This window comes from Mustelus asterias, chromosome 5, assembly GCF_964213995.1.
Source record: "Mustelus asterias chromosome 5, sMusAst1.hap1.1, whole genome shotgun sequence".
Taxonomy (NCBI): Eukaryota; Metazoa; Chordata; class Chondrichthyes; order Carcharhiniformes; family Triakidae; genus Mustelus; species Mustelus asterias.
The window spans coordinates 71,092,824-71,118,826 of NC_135805.1; the positions used below are offsets into that span (position 1 = coordinate 71,092,824).

Genomic DNA, 26,003 nt, shown 5'->3' on the forward strand with positions numbered 1-26,003 from the left:
AGTGCCGAATGGGTGATTTATTCCGACCTCTTCCAGAGGTCCCCAACATCACAACTATCAGTCTTCAGCCGATTTGATTCACTTTATGAAGAAACAGTTGAAAATGCTGGATAACTGATAACTTGCGCCCTCGAACTAGCTAAGCTGTTCCAGTACAGCTACAACACTGGCATCTATCTGGCAATGTGGAAAATTGCCCAAGTATGTCCTGCACATAAAAAGCAGGACAAACCTAACCCAGTCAATTACTACCCCATCAGCCAACTCTCGATCATCAGTAAAATGATGGAAGAGGTCACCAACAGTGCTATTAAGCAGCATTTGCTTATCAATAACCTGCTCACTGATGCTCAGTTTGGATTCCACCAGGGCCATTCAGCTCCTGACCTCATTAAAACAAGGGCTCAAACCAGGACAAAATAGCTGAACTCCAGAGGTGAGGTGAGAGTGACTGCCCTTGATATCACAGCTGCATTTGACTGAGTATGGCATCTTGGAGCCCGAGCAAAATCGGAGTCAATGGGAATCAGGGGAAAACTCTCCGCTGACTGGAGTCATACCTGACACAAAAGAAGATGGCTGTTGTTGTCGGAGGTCAACCATCTCAATTCCAGCACATCACTGCAGGAGTTCCTCAGTCTAGTGTCCTAGGTCCAACCCATCTCAGCTGCTTCATCAATGACCTTCCTTCTATCATAAGGTCAGAAATCAGGATGTTCGCTTGCACAATGTTCAGCACTCTTCATGACTCCAGACACTGAAGCAGTTGATGGTCAAATGCAGCAAGACGTGGACAATATCCAGCTTGGGTTAACAAACTGCAAACATTCAGGCCACACAGGTGCCAATGAACATCTCCAAAAAGGGAGAATCTAACCGTCACCCCATGACTCTCAGTGATATTCACTAAGAGTTTTAACAACACCAGGTTAAAGTCCAACAGGTTTATTTGGTAGCAAATACCATTAGCTTTCGGAGCGCTGCTTCTTCATCCGATGGAGTGGAAATCTGCTCTCAAACAGGGCACAGAGACACAAAATCAAGTTACAGAATACTGATTAGAATGCGAATCCCTACAGCTAATCAGATCTTAAAGATACAGACAATGTGAGTGGAGGGAGCATTAAGCACAGGTTAAAGAGATGTGTATTGTCTCCAGACAGGACAGCCAGCAAGTCCAGGAGGCAAGCTGTGGGGGTTACTGATAATGTGACATAAATCCAACATCCTGGTTTAGGCCGTCCTCATGTGTGCGGAACTTGGCTATCAGTTTCTGCTCAGCGACTCTGCGCTGTCGTGTGTCGTGAAGGCCGCCTTGGAGAACGCTTACCCGAAGATCAGAGGCTGAATGCCCGTGACCGCTGAACTGCTCCCCCACAGGAAGAGAACAGTCTTGCCTGGTGATTGTCGAGTGGTGTTCATTCATCCGTTGTCGGAGCATCTGCATGGTTTCCCCAATATACCATGCCTCGGGACATCCTTCCTGCAGCGTATCAGGTAGACAACGTTGGCCGAGTTGCAAGAGTAGGTACCGTGTACCTGGTAGATGGTGTTCTCACGTGAGATGATGGTATTCGAGTCGATGATCCGGCACGTCTTGCCAAGGTTGCTGTGGCAGGGTTGTGTGGTGTCGTGGTCACTGTTCTCCTGAAGGCTGGGTAGTTTGCTGCGGACAATGGTCTGTTTGAGGTTGCGCGGTCAAATGGTCAAACAGACCATTGCCACAACTCTGCCACAGCAACCTCTGCAAGACGTGCCGGATCATCGACACGGATGCCATCATCTCACATGAGATCATCTACCAGGTACACGGTACCTACTCTTGCAACTCGACCAACGTCGTGTACCTGATACGCTGCAGGAAAGGATGTCCCAAGGCGTGGTACATTGGGGAGACCATGCAGACGCTACGACAACAGATGAATGAACACCACTCGACAATCACCAGGCAAGACTGTTCTCTTCCTGTGGGGGAGCAGTTCAGCGGTCACGGGCATTCAGCCTCTGATCTTTGGGTAAGCGTTCTCCAAGGTGGCCTTCACAACACACGACAGCGCAGAGTAGCTGAGCAGAAACTGATAGTCAAGTTCCACACACATGAGGACGGCCTAAACCGGGATGTTGGATTTATGTCACATTATCAGTAACCCCCACAGCTTGCCTCCTGGACTTGCTGGCTGTCCTGTCTGGAGACAATACACATCTCTTTAACCTGTGCTTAATGCTCCCTCCACTCACATTGTCTGTATCTTTAAGATCTGGTTAGCTGTAGGGATTCGCATTCTAATCAGTATTCTGTAACTTGATTTTGTGTCTCTGTGCCCTGTTTGAGAGCAGATTTCCACTCCATCGGATGAAGGAGCAGCGCTCCGAAAGCTAATGGTATTTGCTACTAAATAAACCCGTTGGACTTTAACCTGGTGTTGTTAAAACTCTTACTGTGTTCACCCCAGTCCAACGCCGGCATCTCCACATCATCTCAGTGATATTGCCATCGCTAAAACTAGATTAGCCCTATAAATATTTGGCTACAAGAGCAAGTCAGAGGCTAGGAGTAACTCACCTCCTGACTTCCAAAGCCTTCCCATAGTATACAAGACACAGATCAAGAGTGTGATGGAATCCTCTCCACTTGCTCAAATGAGTGACACTCAAACAATGCTCAAGAAACTAGACACTATCCAGGATAAAACAGCTCAATGATTAGCACCCCAGCCACAAACATTTATTACTGTTGCATAGTGACAATAGTATATACCATCTACAGGATGCACTGCAGCAACTCACCAAGGCTCCTTAGACAGCACCTTTCAAACCCACAACCGCTACCATCTAGAAGGACAAGGGCAGCAGACACATGGAAACTACCACCTTCAATTTCCCCTTCAAGGCATTCATCATCCTGACTTGGAACAAAATTGTCATTCCTTCATTGTCGTTGGGTCAAAATGTTGGGACACCCTCCCTGGGTGCTCCTATACCACATCATAGAAACCCTACAGTACAGAAAGAGGCCATTCGGCCCATCGAGTCTGCACCGACCACAATCCCACCCAGGCCCTACCCGCATATCCCTACATATTTTACCCACTAATCCCTCTAACCTACGCATCTCAGGACCCTAAGGGGCATTTTTAGCATGGCCAATCAACCTAACCTGCACATCTTTGGACTGTGGGAGGAAACCGGAGCACCTGGAGGAAACCCACGCAGACACGAGGAGAATGTGCAAACTCCACACAGACAGTGACCCAAGCCGGGAATTGAACCCAGGTCCCTGGAGCTGTGAAGCAGCAGTAACCACTGTGCTACCGTGCCATCCCTAACATGGTTTGCAGCAGTTCAAGAAGTCAGCTTACCACATCTTCTCAAGATCAATTAGTGGTGGGGAATAAATTCTGGCCTAGCCAGCAACATTCGTATCCTATGAATGAATAAAAATAAATACTTTTTCTCCTGAATTCAGGTGTAATATTTGCCACTCTCTATTTCTTTGGCATATCTCGCATCTTGGTTAACTTGGTTTAAATTTCTCTGTTAACGCTGTGGTCACTTTTTCACAACTATTTTAGTTTTCTAATTATCATTTGATTCCGAATATTAATCAAATTGTAGCACTCAAAGCCCCTTAAGATCCATGTTAAAGGTTACGGTGAGATGCAAGATATTGATGAAATTCAGTACTCTCGCATTTATCACAATTATTTATTTTTACACCTGTAGAGTTAGTATTGTACTATTCTATGGAGTTTGATTTCCTCTTATTTTAATTAATCTATGTTAACAGATCTCAGTTGGTAGAGCCCTCATTGTTGGGTCAAAAAGTTGAGAGTTCATACTCAAGTTTTGAACTCTCAACTCAAACTCCAGTGCAGCACTAAAGGAGTAACTGTATTGGTAAAGGTGTTGTGTGCAAGTTGAAACATGAAACAGAAACCTTATCTGTTTCTTTTGGTGGTTCATGTGAACATAAACTTAACACAATTCAAAGAAGAGTGGTACCCAGGCCAACATTCCCTTCCGAATCAATTCCTGCAAAAGGAAACTAGCCAACCAGTCATTTGTCACATTGCTATTTGGGAGATGTGAGCCGGAAATCTCCGGCCGTTCACACCGGTGGGAATCTCGAGTCCTGCCAGCAGTGCACCCCATGTCATGCGACGCGGAGTGGCTTCCATGGGAATTCCCATTGACATCGGCGGCACCAGAGAATCCTGCTGCCAGCGAACAGCGCTGTTTCCCCCCCGCCAAGGAAAACATTGAGGGGAGCTCAGAGAATCTTGAGCATTGTTTGGCACTGATTATCTGGTCATTATCTCATTGTTGCTTGTGGGATCTTGTTGTGCATAATAACAGTGACCACATTTCAAAATTACTTTATAGGTGGCGATGTTCTTTAAGACTTCCAGATGTCATGAAAATCACTATATAAATTGAATCAATTAACTGATTACCTATCTTCTTAAAATAGTTTGAAATTTAACCACTTAAAATAAAACAAAATTGTATAAATTTTCATCTTCTCTGGAACAAGCATCCATGGAGGGTGGGGTTGCATTCCTGGCATGAGAGATTCTCAACCCCACCAAATGTTTGGAGGGGGGCACACACGACTTTCTGCTCCAACTTTCGGGAGGCAGGAATGGTGGAAGGGTGGAGAATTGAGCAGGAGATCCAAAACGGCTTTTACACCGGTAGGATTTCCCCACCCACCACCAATGACATAACTGGGATCCTGACTTTCATTTGCATCTGACTGCATATGCACAACAGGTGTTTGCTCCCCCCCACATTTGATCGTCCATTCACATTGGTGTATTACGACGGTCCCATGACATGCACTTGGCGAACAGAGCCCGCTGGAGGTGCATAGCTGAGTACAGCCCTTGGGGGGGGTGTCAAGCCCGGGCTGTACCGTATCATGGAAAATTATCTAAACATTAGCCTCAATTTTGTGACACGTTACAGTAATACTAATATAAAGCAATGTTCAATCCAGCAAAATTAAAACAGAAGATTGGAACAATCCTATCTTCCATGACTTATTATGAGTCCCTAGAAATTGGTAATGGATGTATTAATTTTATACCCAAACACACATAAGTACTGCAACAAAACTTCTTAGAAATATCATCAACCTATGAAATGAAATTTGAGCCTTTTCTAAAAGTGTGCGAACAGTCCACAGGTTATTAAAATATCATAAAATAAGTTATATCAATAAGCCTTCCAGATGCAGCTATGAAACTTTCACATGCATGCGTTTTATTTAAGTTAACATTTCACCTGTGAAGGAGTGAACCCTGACATGCGGAATGCTGAGAAGACAAGTGGCACCTCGGTCTTCAGTAACATCTCAATGTAATAAGCTGTGCAAGAATACACAGGATGAATACCGGACTCTGCATTTTCCACAGAAAGGTGGATCTGCCAAAGTGACAGCAAAAACAAAATAGGAACGTGAATGAGCATTGAAGAAAAACCAGAGGTGTCCTCCTTCTGGAAAATTTATATAAACATATATATTATCCACTTGATTATCTTAACGCATAACAAATAATCTGCAAATGAATCACCATAATCAAGCCAGAAAGAAACAATAATCTTTTAGTAAGTTTAAAATTCAGAATATGTTTGAAAAATGGCAAATAAAATCCAACTGTGATCATTTTGGAGCAGCAATGGGATGTATAATTCTGTAAAAGTTTAGGGGCCTTTTTGCTGCATTGACATCCCACTTTCACCAATTTAAGGAAAACAACATCCCATGGATTTATGCCACCACAATTCCTTTCTAAGAAACAACTATCCTCAAAATAGTTTGAAGATTCAAAACCATCTGATATTTAGGAGAAAATATCTCTCCATGTTCACTTCCTGCTAATGTCTGTGCACATTGAGCAGAGGGAGGCAGTAAAACCAAAGATTTCAAATTGAAGTAGTTCTGTTTTTTAAGAGTAGGCTTTGGGCTTTATTGCACATGGCTTAGTGTTTGATGCAGAAGGATCAAAATAGAAGGATCAGAAATAAACATAGGAACATATGAAACTGGAGCCCCTTGAGCCTGCTCCACCATTCAGTAAGATCATGGCTGATCTCAATATGGCCTCAACTCCACTTTTCTGCCTGCCCCATAATTCTAGACTCCCTGCGGATCAAGCATCTGTCAAACCCAACCTTGGATATATTCAATGGTTCGGTCTCCAATGCTTAGTAGGGTAGAGAATTCCAAATATAGATGATCTTATTAAGCAAATGAGCTTGTCCATCAAAGTAGCTTGGACCTCTCATCAATGACTCTCCGTGGGAAGCCTAATCATCCTGCCCATTGCCGGATTGAAACATTGCAAAAGTTAAAATGACACCATTCATTTTTTGCTCAGATATGGAGCTAGTCAACCTCTAGTATCTCATCGAAGTAGCCATTATTCGTAGGGAGTTGGTTCACTCAGTTGGCTGGATGGCTGGTTCATGATGCAGAATGATGCCAACAGCACAGTTTCAATTCCTGTACTGGCTGAGGTTATTCATGAAGGTCCGCCTTCTCAACTTTACCCTTGCCTGGGGTGCGGTGATCCTCAGGTTAAATCACCACAAGTTCTCCCTTTTGCGGGGCCCTATGGTCATCTGGGACTATGGCAACTTTATCTTTATTCACGTACGAGTGTTGACAGTAAAGGATGGGTTTTCCAGCACAGCAAGTTTATTGGATGAAGTGTGCCTAGATTACATTTTGACTCAAATGCAGTTTTTTTGGGTCACATTAACTCTAATAGTGAAGGCAGACTCCTTGTACTTGCATCTTTGTCCCAGAGGGAAATCAGCCATATTTTTATACTGAATTAAACTCTCAAAATACAATGATAGGAATGGCCATTATAAGCCAATGGCATAATGCCAATGAGCCCAGCTCTCAAAGTGGACTGTGCCTCCCAGCAGCCTGCTGCTGAAGTCCTCTGGGTGTGGTTGGATGGAGGATCTACCCCAGGCTTTTCAAAAACCTGCCATATAGAATGTCATAGTTAATGCCAGATTTTCCTTCTAAGCAGGAAAACATACAGAAGAATGCAGACGGGGCAGCCAGAGAAATGCAGAGACGAGAAGGCTTGAAAATTGTTGCAGAAATTTGAGAGTTCTCTCTCCATCCCCTGACATTATCAAAAATGCAGTGGAGGCAAACCAGTCATGCCCAACATAACCTCCCTGTAGACAGCCTGTAAGCTGCAGTCAAGGAAATCTGACAGCATAAATCAATTTTTAAAACACATCTTTGCTGTTATGTTTTCAGCACTGAATGTGAATTCGGGTCCCACATCTATTTAAGCGCAAAGCAATTGTGTTACGTAGATCTATAGAATGTATGTTTTTACATCATCTGTACATAACTATGGTGAAAAATCTGGTAAATATTCAGCAGCTTAAGTAATAGAACACGTAAAATATACATGTTCCATTAAGTAATGCATCAACTATAACCTGAATGTTTATCTTAACCTGAAGCATTATGCATCCATTTTCTGGTTCTTATCAAGTCATAGGTTTGAAGGAACTTACAATGTGCTGATATACCAACACAGTTTTAGGCACAATGGGGTTACTGCAGTGCCTCAGCTTGCTGGAGAACCAGCACAACATGTTATGAACTGGTAATGTACAAGTTCTAACCTGTGATCGCCTCACTGGTCAATTTCTGGAGGCCAAGCGTTTTGCTACAATGGGGGAGGAATAACGAGAGTAAAAAATTCCAGGATGCTCGTGTGCACCTCTTTGTCAACTAAGAACATCACAAGCAGAGGTTTGCCAACAGATTGCTTGACTATAATTCTTAGATAGTTTACAGAATACGAAAAAGTGCCTTGTTAATCATTTTTTTAAAATGCCAGTAGGTTAGCACAATGTTAGATTCTCAATAAAAATTATTTTGCACTCGGCATGTAAGGTCCTGATAATAGTATGGATTTCTGAAAGTTACAAGTAAAATGGCTGAATTCTCTTTGTAGCTGGAAGCAATTTTGTGTATTGCAACTGAATTGCATCATAAATTGATTCTTCAAAAATCAAATTCATACTGTATTTGCAACTGTCTAGGTCGAGATGAGATACAATATATATATTTTATATCTATATTTAATATATATAGGTCATCCAAAATATTCTTTTCTCGGTTTTTCAAAATTGACAATTGCTTAGCTGATAAAATGGCTTCAGGAAGTTTCTAAGCAGTTTGAATGGGAAGAAAGGCTCACACTTCACACCTGGAATATAACACTCCTTGTATCGCAAAATCATTCCTGCCAAGCCAACGCAATGGTCTCACAAATGTGATGTCTGTCCCAGCCAGCAATGAACAAAGGCAGCACCAGCAGTTTGCAGCTCCTAGTCTCCAATCTGGTGCCAATAACATAAGTGTAGCCTGTTCCAACACATTATGGCTTTCAACTAGGGGCTTTGTTTAGTCAAGCTGAAACCAGTCTTCTCCAAGAACAAAAGGAATCCTGACTCCTATTTAATACCTCAAGATTTCAGCCCTGAGAAATACATCCTTTGTCTAACATACAAGAGGATTGGTGGGAGGTATGTCACATGACCTCACCCAAGCTGCTAGAACTGGTAATCACCAGTAAGGAGTCTAACAACACCAGGTTAAAGTCCAACAGGTTTATTTGGTAGCAAACACCACTGGCTTTCGGAGCGTTGCTCCTTTGTCAGGTGAGTGGGAGATCTGCTAACAAACAGCAAACAGGGCATATAAAGACACAAACTCAAGTTACAGAATAATGAATAATGATTGGAATGCGAGTCTTTACAGCTAATCAAGTCTTAAAGGTACAGACAATGTGAGTGGAGAAAGCATTTAGCACAGGTTAAAGAGATGTGTATTGTCTCCAGACAGGACAGCCAGTGAGATTTTGCAAGTCCAGGCAAGTTGTGGGGATTACAGATGCTATACACTAGATACATCGATGACATTTTCTTCCTTTGGAGTCATGGTGAGCAATCACTGAAACAACTATATGATGACATCAACAAGTTCCATCCCACCATCAGACTCACCATGGACTACCCTCTGGAATCGGTTGCATTCTTGGACACACGCATCTCCATTAAGGACGGTCACCTCAGCACCTCACTGGACCACAAGCCCACGGATAACCTCACGATGCTCCACTTCTCCAGTTTCCACCCTTAACACGTTAAAGAAGCCATTCACTACGGACAAGTCGTCCGCATACACAGGATCTGCTCGGATGAGGAGGATCGCAACAGACACCTCCAGACGCTGAAAGATGCCCTCGTAAGAACAGGATATGGCGCTCGACTCATCAATCGATAGTCCCGATGCGCCACAGCGAAAAACCGCGCCGACCTCCTCTGAAGACAAACACAGGACACGGTGGACAGAGTATCCTGCGTCGTCCAGTACTTCCCCGGAGCGGAGAAGCTACGACATCTCCGCCGGAGCCTTCAACATGTCATTGATGAAGACGAACATCTCGCCAAGGCCATCTCCACACCCCCACTTCTTGCCTTCAAACAACCTCAAACAGACCACTGTCCGCAGCAAACTACCCAGCCTTCAGGAGAACAGTGACCACGACACCACACAACCCTGCCACAGCAACCGCTGCAAGACATGCCGGATCATCGACAAGGATGCCATCATCTCACGTGAGAACACCATCCACCAGGTATACGGTACATACTCTTGCAACTCGGCTAATGTTGTCTCCCTGATAACGCTGCAGGAAAGGATGTCCCGAGGCATGGTACATTGGGGAAACCATGCAGACGCTATGACAAGGGATGAATGAACACCGCTCGACAATCACCAGGCAAGACTGTTCTCTTCCTGTTGGGGAGCACTTCAGCGGTCACGGGCATTCGGCCTCTGATATTCGGGTAAGCATTCTCCAAGGCGGCCTTCACAACACACGACAGTGCAGAGTCGCTGAGCAGAGACTGATAGCCAGGTTCCGCACACATGAGGACGGCCTCAACCGGGATCTTGGGTTCATGTCACACTATCTGTAACCCCCACAACTTGCCTGGACTTGCAAAATCTCACTGGCTGTCCTGTCTGGAGACAATACACATCTCTTTAACCTGTGCTAAATGCTCTCTCCACTCACAGTGTCTGTACCTTTAAGACTTGATTAGCTGTAAAGACTCGCATTCCAATCATTATTCTGTAACTTGAGTTTGTCTTTATATGTCCTGTTTGCTGTTTGTTAGCAGATCTCCCACTCACCTGACGAAGGAGCAGTGCTCCGAAAGCTAGTGGCATTTGCTACCAAATAAACCTGTTGGACTTTAACCTGGTGTTGTTAGACTCATTACTGTGTTTATCCCAGTCCAACGCCGGCATTTCCACATCAGAACTGGTAATATCATGCTGTGGACCTTAACTCAGGTAGTTATGGATTGACCTCCGAAGAGAAATAGTAGCTCCAGCAGACTGCGTTGTCTACCACCATACCATCATTACTTGACAGCAGATAGAACTCTGGCCTCTCATCAAAACTGCAGACTACTGGAACCTTAGAACTTGTGCCTTCAAGACTAATTCAATTCTATGTGTATCTTTTCCCCTGTGGAAGTCTTCTTTCTGGAAAGATGGGTCATCTTGCAACAGTGAATCTCCCCTCTGAAGAAACATTTCATTAGACTTTTCATTCTGGGGCTGGACACACATAAACCCTAATTGGGACTTTTCTTGTGGTCTGCCCTGAAGCTCCTTCCTTTCCCTTATCCCTTTTGGTATTGTAAAAATGCAAAATAAATGGGGCAGACATTGCAAAACCTCTTTCCATTTGTTATGTGTATTTATGAAATAAACCAACTTCTTTTATTTTCTTTACTTTGAGTTTGCTGTGCAAGTTATTCATAGAGGATTACAACACTCCAAATGTGAGGATTGGCATAAACATGCTACCGTTTATAAAAGGGGGAAATCAAAACACCAGGGTAAGATTCTCTTTTGGAGAGTTGGTGCAGACACAATGGGCCAAATAGCCTCCTTCTGCTCTGTAGGGATTCTATGGAAAATCAGGGTTGTTTAAATTGACACCCTTCTGTCCGAAACACAACATAGTAAAGTACCGATAAGTTAATTTCACTCTTGAAGCTTGTTTCATGACTTGAGCGAACTCAATAGATGTCAGGAGTGTGATAAACATGGCATTACATCCATCATATCAAGTATTTCTTCTTTGTAATTTTCATTATGTATTTAATGTGCCAATTCTGAATGGTGTAGTTCCAATTCTGAATAGCAGAATAAAGGGGATTTTGGGTGAATTACCTATGTAAAGGATATTATTTCTGGCCAATGTGTGAATCAAGTTTTTAGTTTAAAAACTGAACTTAGATGTATCAGCCTGCTGAAGCTACAACACAGGACTACTTGCGTGTCAAGTAGCAGAAGCAGCATGCCATTGTCAGAGCTAAACACTCACAACCAACGGATCAGATTTAAGCTCTGCAGTCTTACCATATCCAATCATAAATGGTGGCGGACAATTAATCAACTCACTGGCGGGGGAGGCTCCACAAATATCCCCATCCTTAATGCTGGGGGAACCCAACACATTAGAGCAAAAGACAAGGCTGAAGCATTCGTAACAATCTTCAGCCACAAGTGCCAGTAGATGATCCATCTCAGCCTCCTCTGGAAGTCTCCAGCATCACAGATACTGGATTCAGTATCCAATGTCTTCAGCCAATTTGATTCACTCCACATGATATTAAGAAATGGCTGAAGGCATTGGATACTGAATAGGCTATGGGCTCCGCCAACATTTCAGCAATAGTCCTGAAGATTTGAGCTCCAGAATTTACTGCAGCTCTAGCCAAGCAGCTATAACACCAGCATCTACCTGACAATGTGAAAAATTGCTCAGGTGTGCCCTGTACACAAAAGAACTGGACAAATACAATCTTGATAATTACCAACCATCAATCTACTCTCGATCACAGCAAAGTAATGGAAGAGGTTGATGATAGTAGTTTCAAGTGACACTTACTCAGAAATAACTCCTCACTACCACTCAGTCTGAGTTCTGCAAGGTCCACTCAACTCCTGTCCACATATGGCCTTGGTCCAAACACAGAGAAAAGAGCTGAACTGAACAGTGAGTGTCCTTAACATCAAAGCTCAATCCCAGTTGGTGTTACTACTGGACAAGTCAGATTCTAGGGTGGAACTATGCCTGATAGATTTTTATTATAAATGGGGAGAGTGGCTACTGAACAGAGTCACTGAGTCCGCTGATGAACTTTTAACAAAGGAATAAAATATTTTTCAGAAAAAATGAACTATATTGCATTAATCCTTCACCCATAACTATATAGATATATACAGATTCATACGGATAACACAAATTACAAAATCTAGCTTATACTCTAATATTTACAGTAAGTACACAGTCCAGTAAACAAATAGGCAACCTGTGGTCAGACATGCCACATTCTAAAACTGTGACAGATGCAACCTCAAGTGCGTCTCTCAGCAATCCCCCCCGAGACGCTTGTCATACAGTGAGCCAACTGGTCTCACTGGTACCCTAGCTTTAACACATTTCCAACCTCAATGCTTTAGAATCTTCTCTCAACAATGCTTTCTTTTGGATGCTTTCCACAAGGGTCCACACCTCCAGGGTTTTGATCTCTCCTTGCGATGTTACTCTCCGCTGGATCACTACGTGTATTCAGGCTTCGCCTTCCACACACTCTCTAAGGTATACAAACATACCAACAGAACACCACTGCTTCACAGCCCCATAGTAAGGAGTTACCCAAATTGACTGTTTGCTTGAATCTCTGGCTGCTCACAGGCCTATTTTGCTTTAAGTCTGCTTCCTGCAGTTTTCTCACTTTAAATTTTGAGCCTTCCTCTGCTCCTCACTTTTAACTTCACGAACAGAATTGGTTCCAAACTCCTGTTCTGGTTCCCGGACTGACCTGTCTTCCTTTAGGCCTGCTCCCTACAGTTCCCTCTCCCAGTAGACTGCTGTTAACTTGGTATCTCCCTTGAGACCAAGAACCGACTCGACATTCACTGTTACTTTAACTTGAGAGTAACTCATCTAAGATTCTTAAACTTATTTTCCTCAATAATCTGTTAGCATACCCAGCTAGAGAGATTTAAACTGCTCCCTTCACCTTAAGAGCATAATCATCAACTGAATTAAAAACTGCTGTTCTGTGTCTATGGGTTCCCCTCTTTGGACCCATGTTGCCAGTCAACAATACAGTTTTTTCTTTGGCCCTTCTGAATTACTTCAAAAGTTGTAAAACCTCGTTAAAATGCAAGTATACCAATAGCTCCAGGCCTGTTGTCTTTACTGTAAAGTGAAACTAGACCCAGGTTTCAATCTTTTTAACTCACAAATTAAGAATATAAATTAAACATAAATTGAAGCTATAAATTATTTCTAATATCCACAAATACAAATATAAGTTATTTAACTATCTCCATTTCCTAACAAGGGAATCAAGGGAAAATGATCTACTGGCTGGAGTCATTCCTAGCACAAAGGAAGGAGGAATGGAGGTATAAACCATTTCCTAAATGGGGAAATGCTTAGGAAATCAGAAACACAAAGGGACTTGGGAATCCTTGTTCAAGATTCTCTTAAGGTTAACGCGCAGTTCAGTCGGCAGTTAGGAAGGCAAATGCAATGTTAGCGTTCATGTCAAGAGGGCTAGAACACAAGAGCAGGGATGTACTTCTGAGGCTGTAAAAGACCTTGGTCAGACCCCATTTGGAGTATTGTGAGCAGTTTTGGGCCCGTATCTAAGGAAGGATATACTGGCCATGGAAAGGGTCCAGAGGAGGTTTACAAGAATGATCCCTGGAATGAAAAGCTTGTCGTATGAGGAATGGTTGAGGACTCTGGGTCTCTACTCATTGGAGTCTAGAAAGATATGGGGGGATCTTATTGAAACTTACAAAATACTGCGAGGCCTGGATTGATTGGACGTGGAGAGGATGTTTCCACTAGTAGGAAAAACTAGAACCAGAGGGCACAATCTCAGGCTGAAGGGATGATCCTTTAAAACAGAGATGAGGAGGAATTTCTTCTGCCAGAGAGTGGTGAATCTGTGGAACTCTTGGCCACAGAAGACTGTGGAAGCCAGGTCATTGAGTGTCTTTAAGACAGAGATAGATAGATTCTTGATTAATAAGGGGATTAGGGGTTATGGGGAAAAGGCAGGAGAATGGGGATGAGAAAAATATCAGCCCTGATTGAATGGTGGAGCAGACTCGATGGGCCGAGTGGCCTAAGTCTGCTCCTATGTCTTATGGTTATGATTGTTGGTGGTCAATCAGTTCAGTCCCATCTTCAGCTGTTTCACCAAAGACCTTCCCTCCATCATAAAGTCTAAGGTGGAAATGTTTGCTAATGATTGCACAATGTTGAGCAACATTCAAAATTCTTTCGATTCTGAAGCAGTCCATGTCCATATGCAGCAAGACCTGGGCAACATTCGGACTTGGGCTGATAAGTGGAAAGTAACATTTGTGCCGCACAGGTGGCAAGCAATGACCAATACTGTTAATGGGATTTCCCTGATTCCACCTCCACTGCCAGGACACTTGCAGGGGATGGGTCCACTGTTGGTGTGACCAGAAGATCCCACTGGCAGGAAGAGCTGAAAGATTACCCCCCATAGAGCCATTATATATTCAAGAAAGAAAGAGGGATGTTATATTGTTACATTATTTGTTATTCATTCTCATGTGAACATATTTCTTGGGGTGCCACGTCTTACTGCTGCACTGCAGTCACATGCCGAGTAATAATGTAGCAATCCGCTAGCCACATGGAGAGATGAAAGAAATACACTTGATGAAACTCCGACAATTTGAATCTAAAGTGCAATTGTTTATAACGTATGGGAACCAGACGACATTAAAAAAAATCTACCTTTTTGGCCAAGCTTTTTGTCATTTTTAAAATGTGGTTCAGTAATAAATATTGTTATATAATAATCAGATAAAGTGCCTTCAGATACTGGCACTATGAAAGTTATTGTAAATGTCAGGTTAATCAGCATCTGCAAAAAGTCACCTTTTTGGTGGGAGGCCTTTTATCAGGACTGGCATGCTGATAAAGAAGATCTCCACCTGAAATGCTGGTCCATCACTTCTATTTTCAGATATTGAAAGGTTTACAAGTATTGCTAGTTCCTATTTCAGGTTTCTAGGATTTTCAGTTTTATCATTACGTATTCAAAATACCAAAGTACAAAACAATGCTGTGAATGGCATTTGCCAACAAAATTACATTCAAAGTTCAGCCAGAAAACTTGATGTCATTGAAAAAAATCAACAATTTGATTTTAAAAACTTTTTATCGAGCACTTTTGTGCAACAGATTATTGAAATTGCAGTGTTACAATTGCGTGTTATGTTGGTGCACTGGAGAACTAGCACGTTATGAAGAGCAAGGTGCAATGTGAAGAAATGTGGGGGGTGATTCTCCCATCCCGACGCAGTGCCCTTTGTGCAGTGGCGCAGGAGAATCGGGTGTGGGCTGATTCGTGCATGCGTTCTGGAGGCGCGCGCATCTCTGAGAGCTGGATATCTGGCACGGTCGGGACCATGCTGAAACTGCCGAGAAGAGCAGGTAAATTATTTTAATTATTTTTAATGTAATTTAAATGTCATAATCGGGTCCGGGACTGGGGGCGTCTGCTGGGGAGGGGGGGGGTCTGCCTCCTGTGGGAGAGGGGGTGGGGCTGGACATCCGAGTGCTCCGGGACAGGGAGGTTTTGGGCTGGCCCACAAATGGATGGCGGGGGGGGGGCGCGATCGGGCCGGTGGGGGGAGGGGGTGGGGAGCTGAGGGGGCAGCACTGTGAGGGTCCTGGATTGGTCAGCGATTGAGCTGGCCAGCAAACTGCAGAATGACAGTTTGGGACCACTGTGTATGCACAGGGCCCAGAACTGTCAGACTCTGGCATGAATAGACCCCACCCCCTGAGCTTTTAATGATATTCACGATTGTGATCTCTGCATTGCACAGAGTATGGGAGATTCGAGTATGAACTCCCACTGAAAAAACAATTGTGATTTACATCAGTTTCCTCGTGAATTCAGCACTTAGAACTTTTTTGGGAGAATCCCTTAATTTATGGCCCTGGTGAGTTTTTTAAAAAACTTTTATTCCATTCTTAAAGTTACAGAGCTAATGCGCAGAATGGACTGGGAAATACAGTCCATTCTTTGCTTGCTCCAAAAACCAAATTCAAAAACCAACTGAATCTAATTCAAGGTCCCTACAAGGGAGGTAAACAGGATCCAAGCTGACAAGATGAGGCATTGCACCGCATTTTGGGCTTGTTCTGATGCTTGATCTTAGCCAAAAGGCCGAGAAGCGATGAGATCCAGAATATACTGTCTGGTGATATAAGTTCATTTGATACACAGCACAACAAAACAAGAGTGAACAAATATAAACAGATTCCTGATTATTATTCCTCTAAATAAACCCACACCACTCTTTACTTCCAGTCACAACATTAAAAAAATCACTGGTTGAGTTATATTCTTGGGACTATTCTGATTAAATATCAAAATACAAATTAATAATAATGAAAAAAAACAAATAACTTGGCTTAGATTTGAAGTGAGATCTAAGATATGAAGGCAGAGTTTTGGGAATCCAAAATAATCAAATTTGTACAGAACATGTAACTCATAGTAATAAAAACAAGGATATAGCTCTACATATGCATTAAAAAGCCAAAGTAACAAACTACACAGAAGGATACAAAGTGAGGAGCTTATGGTAGTTTGTTGCTGTTTCATAAATCTTTCACAATGCATCAGCAGAACTGCAAGCTCCTGGTCAGAATCATCCTTTAGTAAACCAAGGGACCTGCCATATCTGAAACAGAGATTTTTTGAAACATATTCAATTATTAGAGTATTAGCCTCAGCATCCTAAAGAAGTGAGACTTGTGGATTGGTGTTTTTTTTTGTTATTTAAATACTTTGGTTAAGAACACCTATCAAAATGTACTACAGTGAAATCTGGCATGTGCAGGGAATGGGTGTTGCCAGATAATCCAAAATGTTGCTTACCAATGGAATACATCACAATACTTGAAGCATGAACTAATATGCAAATACTCAGGAAGTAAAGAACAGTATTCTTTTTCACTACTAATCTTCAGTGGTACATTAAACCATGAATTAAAGTATAAAATAACACAGTATACCCGTGCAGATAACTTTGTAATCGCTTCCTTGGTAAAGTGATGATTTGTAACAGAGACGCATCAGGAAATCTGTTTAGTTGAGAATTTCAGTTGTCGAGTGCCGGATAACAAGGTTTACTGTAGTTTTATTTGTTTTGTTCTACAAATGGTTAACTACAGTTGAGTGATGATACCAATATTAATTGACCTGTCAATGTGTAATATTATGAAATAGATATACCACTGGCCCATTGTAAAAAAAAAGTTAAAAGTACTAGACTTAAACATTACTATTGAAAATTTTACATTTTTTGTAATGGCTTAGTGCCACCTATTGTAAAAAAATACAGCAACACGACCCTAAAGAATTCAACATTCTACAGCTGAATTATCTGCACTTGTCCAATCTCACAGTTTGTAATTCAAAATGCTTCAGTCTTTGATCTAATAATGTGCTGATTTGAAAAAAAAGTTAAACACAATTTAAAAGATGTATAGAAAGTGCAAAATACCTTACAACCATCTTTATCCCAAGTTGCTGAATAGGAGAGTGGTTGAAATGTTTGACACTAGTATCAGAAGCTATGAAAAGAAAATAAGGAAATATTCAGTGCAACTTTCAGACGCAAGCCCAGCATCTCTACCCCAACACACTACAGCATAATTTCAAAATCCAAACAGCAATGGAATAAGAAAGCAAAGATACTGATCCGACCAATGAATGTCTTACCAATACTATTGCCCTTCCATTACTGGGAAAAAAAATAGAGGGGCAATGAGGAGAATTTTATTTTAGATAACCAAGTGTTTGGACTCAAAACACTTAGAATGCAATGTCTGAAAGGGTGGCAAAAGCTTATTCAATAACAATTTCATAAAGAAACTGGAAAAATATTTGGAAAAAGGAAAATCTGCAGCGTGATGGGAAAGGCACGAAGCTGGAACCAATTCTTTCAAAAGTTGGTACATGATGGGCCAAATGGTCCACTTCCATGATGCATGATTCTATATTCAATTTCTTATATGTAGAACTATTGACATTGTTCCCTATAGTAGTACATTAGATTTTGAGATCATTGACGTCTTATGTAATTTTGCAAAGTTCCATAAATTTGTTTGAGTTTTATTCTTTATCATATATCAAAGCACAGTAGTAGATAAGAGGGTCATATTTTAACTTCCTCCACTTTATGGACGTAAGCAGGAGAGTGACAACTAAAATGAAGGCTTTACTCACTTCCCACTCCAGTCTGGCTGAATGCAATATTAAGTTGCAGATGACAAGGATACCTGTCTGAAGAGGATATCATTGGACTCGATCTTCTATTTTGACCTGAACCCTGATTGGACTGCCACTTCTTGCTGTCCTCCTGGCCTTTTTGTGCAGAAAATTAGCAAATGATAAGCTAATGAAATTGGCCATTAAAATCAGCTAATCTTCCCTGTTGTCATTCACTCCCAGGTGGGCGTGTAGCTTTCAACTTCAAATTCCAAAATTTTGCTCATCAATTATTTGATTAACTCCACACAACTACTGAAGTTCATAGCATAAATTAGTTGTTCACTTGAGAAACGGATGCTGCTAATGTAGTGGTAAAGGAAAAGGCAGCGGTGTTGCTGGATAGGATCAAATTAATGAAGCTTTACTTAAAGAGTTGGCAGTCCTCAGAGTAAAAAGGTCACTGAGTGCAATCTTATCGGCTCGCCACGTTGGTCGATCGGCATGGTGAGCCGGTGTGAAAAATAGGGTTCAGGCACAGTTTCTTGCCTCTCCTGATCTAACTGGCAGTGTTTTACCGGCGAGATCAGTCTCGCGCTCTTTCTGGGCTCACTTAGCTTAGCCGGTCAACGTCCTCACCAGCGAGAATCACAAGTGAGCCCCACCAACAGGTACCACACGTGATGGCGTCACCAGTGGGACCAGAGGCCATTAAAAACCCCCTGGTGGTTGGGGGCAGGGCCGGACTGTGACCATGGGGCAGTACCTGGCATTGCCCACCAGGCACCCTGACAAGGGACAGGACCCAAAGGGGTGGGGCCTGAGGGTATGGGGCCCGAGGCCTGAGAAGGGGTGGAGCCTAACTGGAGGTGGTAGGGAGGCGGGGGCAGCTCCTTTGGGGAGGTGGGGGAGTGGAGGTTGATTGGTGGGGGTGGCGATCAGGGACGGGGGAGTGCGGTTACATCCGGGACAGTGATTGGGGGGGTGGGAGGGGGATGGAGGAGTATACTGGGAGATCAGGCACCTGCACAAAGGTGCCCCGAGAGCCCAGCTGCCTGCTTCACAGGTGAGATGAGGGTGCAACATCACCCTCCCCCCTTCTGGTGAGAATTGCATGACGGTTTCTGTTTTGCACAGAGGGTTGTAAGTTCGCATTATTTACCTCACTGCAAAAAACCTACTCAGTCCAGGTGGGATGCATATAGATTACAGAGGGGTTCTGGTCACAAGTATCCAAACCTCCTTGGATATGGATATGGTAGTCATGATGTGGAGATGCCGACGTTGGACTGGGGTAAACACAGTAAGAAATTTAACAACACCAGGTTAAAGTCCAACAGGTTTATTTGGTAGCAAATGCCACTAGCTTTCGGAGCGCTGCCCCTTCGTCAGGTGGAGTGGAGAAATGCTCACAAACAGGGCATACAGAGACACAAACTCAATTCACAGAATAATGATTGGAATGTAGTCTTACAGATAATCAAGTCTTAAAGGTACAAACAATGTGAGTGGAGGGAGCATTAAGCACAGGTTAAAGCGATGTGTATTGTCTCCAGGCAGGACAGCCAGTGAGATTCTGCAAGTCCAGACAAGCTGTGGGGGTTACAGATAGTGTGACATGAACCCAAGATCCTGGTTGAGGCCGTCCTCATGTGTGCGGAACTTGGCTATCAGTTTCTGCTCAGCGACTCTGCGCTGTCGTGTGTCGTGAAGGCCGCCTTGGAGAACGCTTACGCGAAGATCGGAGGCCGAATGCCCGTGACCGCTGAAGTGCTCCCCAACAGGAAGAGAACAGTCTTGCGTGGTGATTGTCGAGCAGTGTTCATTCATCCGTTGTCGTAACGTCTGCATGGTTTCCCCAATGTAACAGGCCTTGGGACATGAGGCATGGTATATTGGGGAAACCATGCAGACATTACGACAACGGATAAATGAACACCGCTCGACAATCACCAGGCAAGACTGTTCTCTTCCTGTTGGGGAGCACTTCAGCGGTCACGGGCATTCGGCCTCCAATCTTCGCGTAAGCGTTCTCCAAGGCGGCCTTCACGACACACGACAGCGCAGAGTCGCTGAGCAGAAACTGATAGCCAAGTTCCGCACACATGAGGACGGCCTCAACCGGGACCTTGGGTTCATGTCACACTATCTGTAACCCCCACAGCTTTTCTGGACTTGCAGAATCTCACTGGCTGCCCTGTCTGGAGACAATACACATCTCTTTAACCTGTGCTTAATGCTCCCTCCACTCACATTGTTTGTACCTTTAAGACTTGATTATCTGTAAAGACTGCATTCCAATCATTATTCTGTAAATTGAGTTTGTGTCTCTGTATGCTCTGTTTGTGAGCATTTCTCCACTCCACCTGACGAAGGGGCAGCGCTCCGAAAGCTAGTGGCATTTGCTACCAAATAAACCTGTCAGACTTTTACCTGGTGTTGTTAAACTTCTTACTATGGATATGGTGCCAGAGGACTGCAATATTACACCCCTGTTTATAGAAGGGGTAGGGATTAACCTAGTAACTGCAAACCAGCTACAATGATGGTGATTTGATTTGATTTATTATTGTCAGATGTATTGGTATACAGCAAAAAGTATTGTTCCTTGCGCACTATACAAAGCATACCATTCATAGAGTACATAGGGGAGAAGCAAAGGAGAGGGTGCAGAATGTAGTGTTACAGTCATAGCTAGGGTGTAGAGAAAGAACAACTTAATATAAGGTAGGTCCATTCAAAAGTCTGATGGTAACAGAGAAGAAGCTGCTCGAGTCGGTAGGTACATGAGCTCAGACTTCTGTATCTTTTTCCTGACGGAAGAAGGTGGAAGAGAATATGTCCTGGGTGTGTGGGGTCCTTGATTATGCGGACTGCTTTTCCGAGGCAACGGGAAGTGTAGGCAGTGTCAACAGATGGGATATAAAAGCCGATTTGCGTGATGGACTGGGCTCCGTTCACAACCTTTGCAGTTTCTTGCGGTCTTGGTCAGATGGACAATAGTTCTACCACTTCTAAGTTAGAGGGAACACAGCATAACTCAGTTTCCAGTGATCTCCCACTAAAGCTTTTAACTGAAAGGGCTGACAGGAAAGTTAGCACTCCTTTCATTTTTTATATCAATTTTCAGAAGCTGGAAAATAGAGCTCTGTGCAAGCATTTAAGCATGCGCTGCTTTACTAGAAAATTCCATGAACAGGCTGATTTAACTGCAGAGTTCTCATTCATGCTCGTGGAAGAGTGGGAGATCGGGTACAGAGGCCACTTTCTAATTGCATGAATTATAGGTATTAAGTTGACTCAGTTTCATGGTTTCACTCTGAATTTCCTGAGTCTTCAATTTTGCCTGAGATTTGTTCTCAGTCTTTCCTACACCCTGGGTGTGCAGAAGGTGAGGGACAAATTGCAAAAGATCTATCACAGCACTTTGCTACTTCCTGATTAGGTTGAGCAGGAGTGTGCACTATGCACCAGATCATGTTCCACAGATAGTTTACAACCTGCTGTGTCCCTCAGTTTCACCATCTTAGAAGGACTGGTCTTTGATATTGCTGGCACGGAGGAATTGGAGTTAGGAATGCATGGTAGAGGGTCATCAAAACCAACAATCAGAGGACACCCCAATGATTGCTACAAAGGATTTTAAAATACATCTATAATAAAGTCCACCTTTTACACCAATATCTTATCTCATTCTCCTCCATTTTCCAATAAAATGATATATTCCTTAATTCACTCCATGTCCTACTGAATTCAGAGTAGAGCAGTTGCTTCAGGCGTCTGGCATCAGGCATCCAAATTACAATCCCTGTCCAATGGAGCTGCTTTTGAGGTTTAAGGTCTTGATGCTGGGCATACTGGCTTTGGAGAGGCTCAATTCCGGCCTTCAGTCACTGTCTGTGTGGAGTTTGCATTTTCTCCCTGTCTGCATGGGTTCCCCCTGGGTGCTCCAGTTTCCTCTCACAGTCCAAAGATGTGTGGCTTAGGTTGATTGGCCATGCTAAATTGACCCTTGTGTCAGGGGGATTAGCAGGGTAAATGTGTGGGGTTACGGGAATAGGGCCTCGGGTGGGATTGTGGTCGGTACAGACTCGATGGGCCGAATGGCCTCCTTCTGTACTGTAGAGATTCTCTGATTCTACTGTTGGATTGCCTTTCTTGCCACTGGATTTGGGGAATCTTGCAAGTGGTACTGCAGTGGCACTTCCCAGTTGTTTGAAGTGCCTGTTTTAGGTTGTTCAAGATTCCAAAGCATGTAGTAGCACAAGGGTCACAGTTACCGGTAAACCTTGGTCTTAGTCTTGGGTTTGACCTTTCTCTCAGTTGGCTGAAGGCTGAGCTGGCACGTTGGAGGTGGTGATGAATTACATTGTCTATGTCTGCCTTTGTTGAGAGGAGACTTCCAAAATATGGAAGGGGCCCACATTTTCCAGGATCTCACCACTGACCTTAATGGATGGCGGGGGTGGGTGGGTCATAGTGTGGGAGCCAGTTGGAAGAGAACTTTAGCTTTCTGGGTGTTTAGTGAAAGACATGTTTTCTCAAATGCTTTGGAGAAGAATTCAACAATTATTTGGAGTTGTTTTTGACTGTGCACACATAAGCTTTATCAGTATACTGAAGCCCAATGGTTGAAGTTGGAGTGACTTTGATTTTGGATTGTCGGTGGCATAGGTTCAACAAGTTTCCTGTCCTGTAAATTATCTGCACATTTGTGGCTAATTTGGTGGAGACAAGGTGCGGAATTGCAGCAAGGGAGATGGAAAAGCAAGTTGGTGCAATGACACTGCTCTACTCAGAACTCAGTCATGGCAGGAGGCTCCCAAGAAGATGATTGAATTGCTTTAAGGATGCCCTCAAAACAACCCTGAAGGTGTTAAACATCATCCATCCTGACTCCTGGGAGTCCCTGGCTTGTGACCAAACAACACGGAGAAGGTTCATTTGGGAAAGCATCAAACAGAGAGACTTTGTCAACAACATGCAGGGGCGAAGTTGTACACTCTGTCTGATGCCTCAAACCTCCCATCAACTCATCTATCTGACCCTCCAAGAACAACGCCCTGCAAGTGGCAGGGTCTTCAGATTGTGCACTGATCAGCCATCTCAGAACCCAGTGAATGAGTGTGGAAACTAGTCATCATGATCCAAAGGGACAGGCTAAGAAGGAAAGCCGCATCCTTTAACATGATAGCACATTAGCTTTCTTTGTCCCTATATGCTTTTGTCAATGACCTGGATGAGATAATACCTACCAGTCACTGGAAACAGTTTCCCTTTATTGACCCTATCAAAACCATAAATAATTTTTAAAACTGTATTTCAATCAAATTTTTTCACCACCTTCTCAGCTCTGAGGAGAGAACCTTCAGCTTCTCTACTCTCTCCACGTAACTGAAGTCTCTTATTTCTGGTCTACTTGTTGGCAAACCCTCGCATCAGGGATGTTTTTCTTACAGATGGCTGGTTGGAAGTGAAATAGTAGTTTTGGCTATTGGTTTACAGATGACTTCCAAGCCCTACCTTGGCCTTGCAAGCTCTCTGACAGTGAAGACACAGTCGCTGGCCAGTGCAGATGGTGGCAGATGTTTGGCTAGAGCAGCTGTCCTTTCTCGCTCAGTCTGTTCTCTCAGCTATTCTTGCTGATTGGATGATCTTGACACCATCATTGATGATGAATAACCATTTACACCAGGATTAGCCTTCTGCTCACCTTGTGTTGATGTTAACAGATTAGATCTTCATGGAGGCTTTGCGGTTGCCTTGGAAACAATTATTTTGGCCCCTGTGTGAGCAGACTCCCTAACATATCGCCTAAAGAGGGCTATACTTGCCTTGAGAAGGAATGTAACGTGATTTATTAAATTGCTTCCTGAGATTAAGTGATTGTCCTCGGAGGCAAGATTCAGTTGACTAGCTGAGAATATATGTTCCCGAGAGTTTAGAGGAATGAAAGGACATCTCATTGAAAGCATAAAAAATTGAGGGAAAATGGAAAATTCCCTCACTTCCCATATCTTGGAAGCTATCTATCCAAAAAATCTGACATCAGTGGAGTGGAATCCCACTGAATCCAACTTGTCAGTTCTGCCTTTGATAAATTACATATTCGAGTTTTTGGAAATTGTCACCAATAACGAGTGGATGAGTCAGTGGTCTGTTCAGCATTCACAGCTGTAGCACATGTAATGCCCATATCTTTCAAACCTTGATCCTGACTATCCCATAGTCTATTATGTCTCAGTGCTTTAATCATGGATGTTGCTAAGATGTTGCCAGGATGTCTCAAAACATATTTTTGGTGGAAAAGAGTGCTATTGATCACAAGATCATGTGCAGCACACAGGATAAGGAGGCATATTATGTTGCAACTGGACTTTCCATCTCCATGGGTGGAACTTTACACCCTTGTTGTGGCAGGTGTGGGAAAATGTGGCAAATTGTTCAGAAATCCTTCAACTTCGGCAGGACCGGAAAGTCCCGCTGGCAGGAAGAGCCGTATAATTTCACCCCATGTTTTCTTGGTAATGTGCTTGCAAAGCTCTTTTTCATCCTCTTTTAGGCCTTGACATAGCTCCTAAAACATGGTGCCTTGAATTGGCTGGGGCCTAGCCAATGTTTCATAAACATTTAGTATAAATCCCTTATTTTTGCCCTCTATTCCTTAATTAATAAAGTCAAAGATTCCTTCTGCTATTTTTGCCTCTTCTCATTTTTCCTATTAAAGTGTATCACTTAACACTTCCCTGAATTAAATTTTGTGTGCCCGTCCATTTTACAATTTTATGTCCTCCTGAAGTATGTTGTTAATCGCATTGTTTAATATATTTACGACATTTCCAAGTTTCATATCATTTGCAAATTTTGAAATGATTCCCTGCAGCCCATCCAGGTTATATATTAATATATATTAAAAAGAGCAGTAATTCTAATACTAATTGCTGTTACTACATCAAAAAACTCTTATCAAGTTAAACATAATTTTGCTTTAATAAATCTATATTGATTTTAATTTATTTCTTCATGCTTTTTAAAATGCTAATTAGCTTTGTTACATAATCTCTTAAGGCGTTCTCATGACCAACTGGTGTATAGTTTATAGCCATTTTAAAAAAAAACAGGGTGTAATAATTGTAATTGTTCAGCCCTCCGATATTAGCCCCATCCAAGGGAAATTGTAATATTGTCTTCCAAACCTCTGAATTCTACCCTTACTTTCCTCAGTACGAAGCCTCCTAACCAGATTAGGTAACTTTTCTTTTTGAAGACAGCAAGCCTTATTTATTTTTATACCATCGAATATTGCTACTGCTTCCTCCTTTACTGCAACATTGCATTAAGTACTCTCTGAACACCACAGCCATGCCCTCTATCTCCACAAGAAAAGCTTCCTGCTTACAGGTTCCATTTTTTGATTACCCTCTTACTATTTGCGTGCTTATGAAAGACATTTGTGTTCCCTTTTATATTTGCTGCTGAACTATTCTTATATTCTCTTTGCCGCCCCTAATTTCTTTTCTTAGATTGCCTCTGTACTGTCTCTATTTAGCATTGTTTCCTACTGTATTATGAATCTT

At 42.9% G+C, this 26,003-nt stretch overlaps 1 protein-coding gene across 3 annotated transcripts in view; it reads right to left on the bottom strand.

The window, feature by feature from the left end:
* tbc1d32 (TBC1 domain family, member 32) overlaps positions 1 to 26,003 on the bottom strand; it is a 272,496-nt gene that overhangs the window by 17,539 nt on the left and 228,954 nt on the right. For all 3 annotated transcript variants that reach the window (XM_078212743.1, XM_078212744.1, XM_078212742.1), the window contains 4 exons: positions 17,720 to 17,789; positions 16,779 to 16,894; positions 7,060 to 7,214; positions 5,287 to 5,427 (listed from right to left, as the gene is read on the bottom strand). In XM_078212743.1, the coding sequence (XP_078068869.1) occupies positions 5,287 to 5,427; positions 7,060 to 7,214; positions 16,779 to 16,894; positions 17,720 to 17,789 (482 nt within the window). The remainder of the gene's footprint in view (positions 1 to 5,286; positions 5,428 to 7,059; positions 7,215 to 16,778; positions 16,895 to 17,719; positions 17,790 to 26,003) is intronic.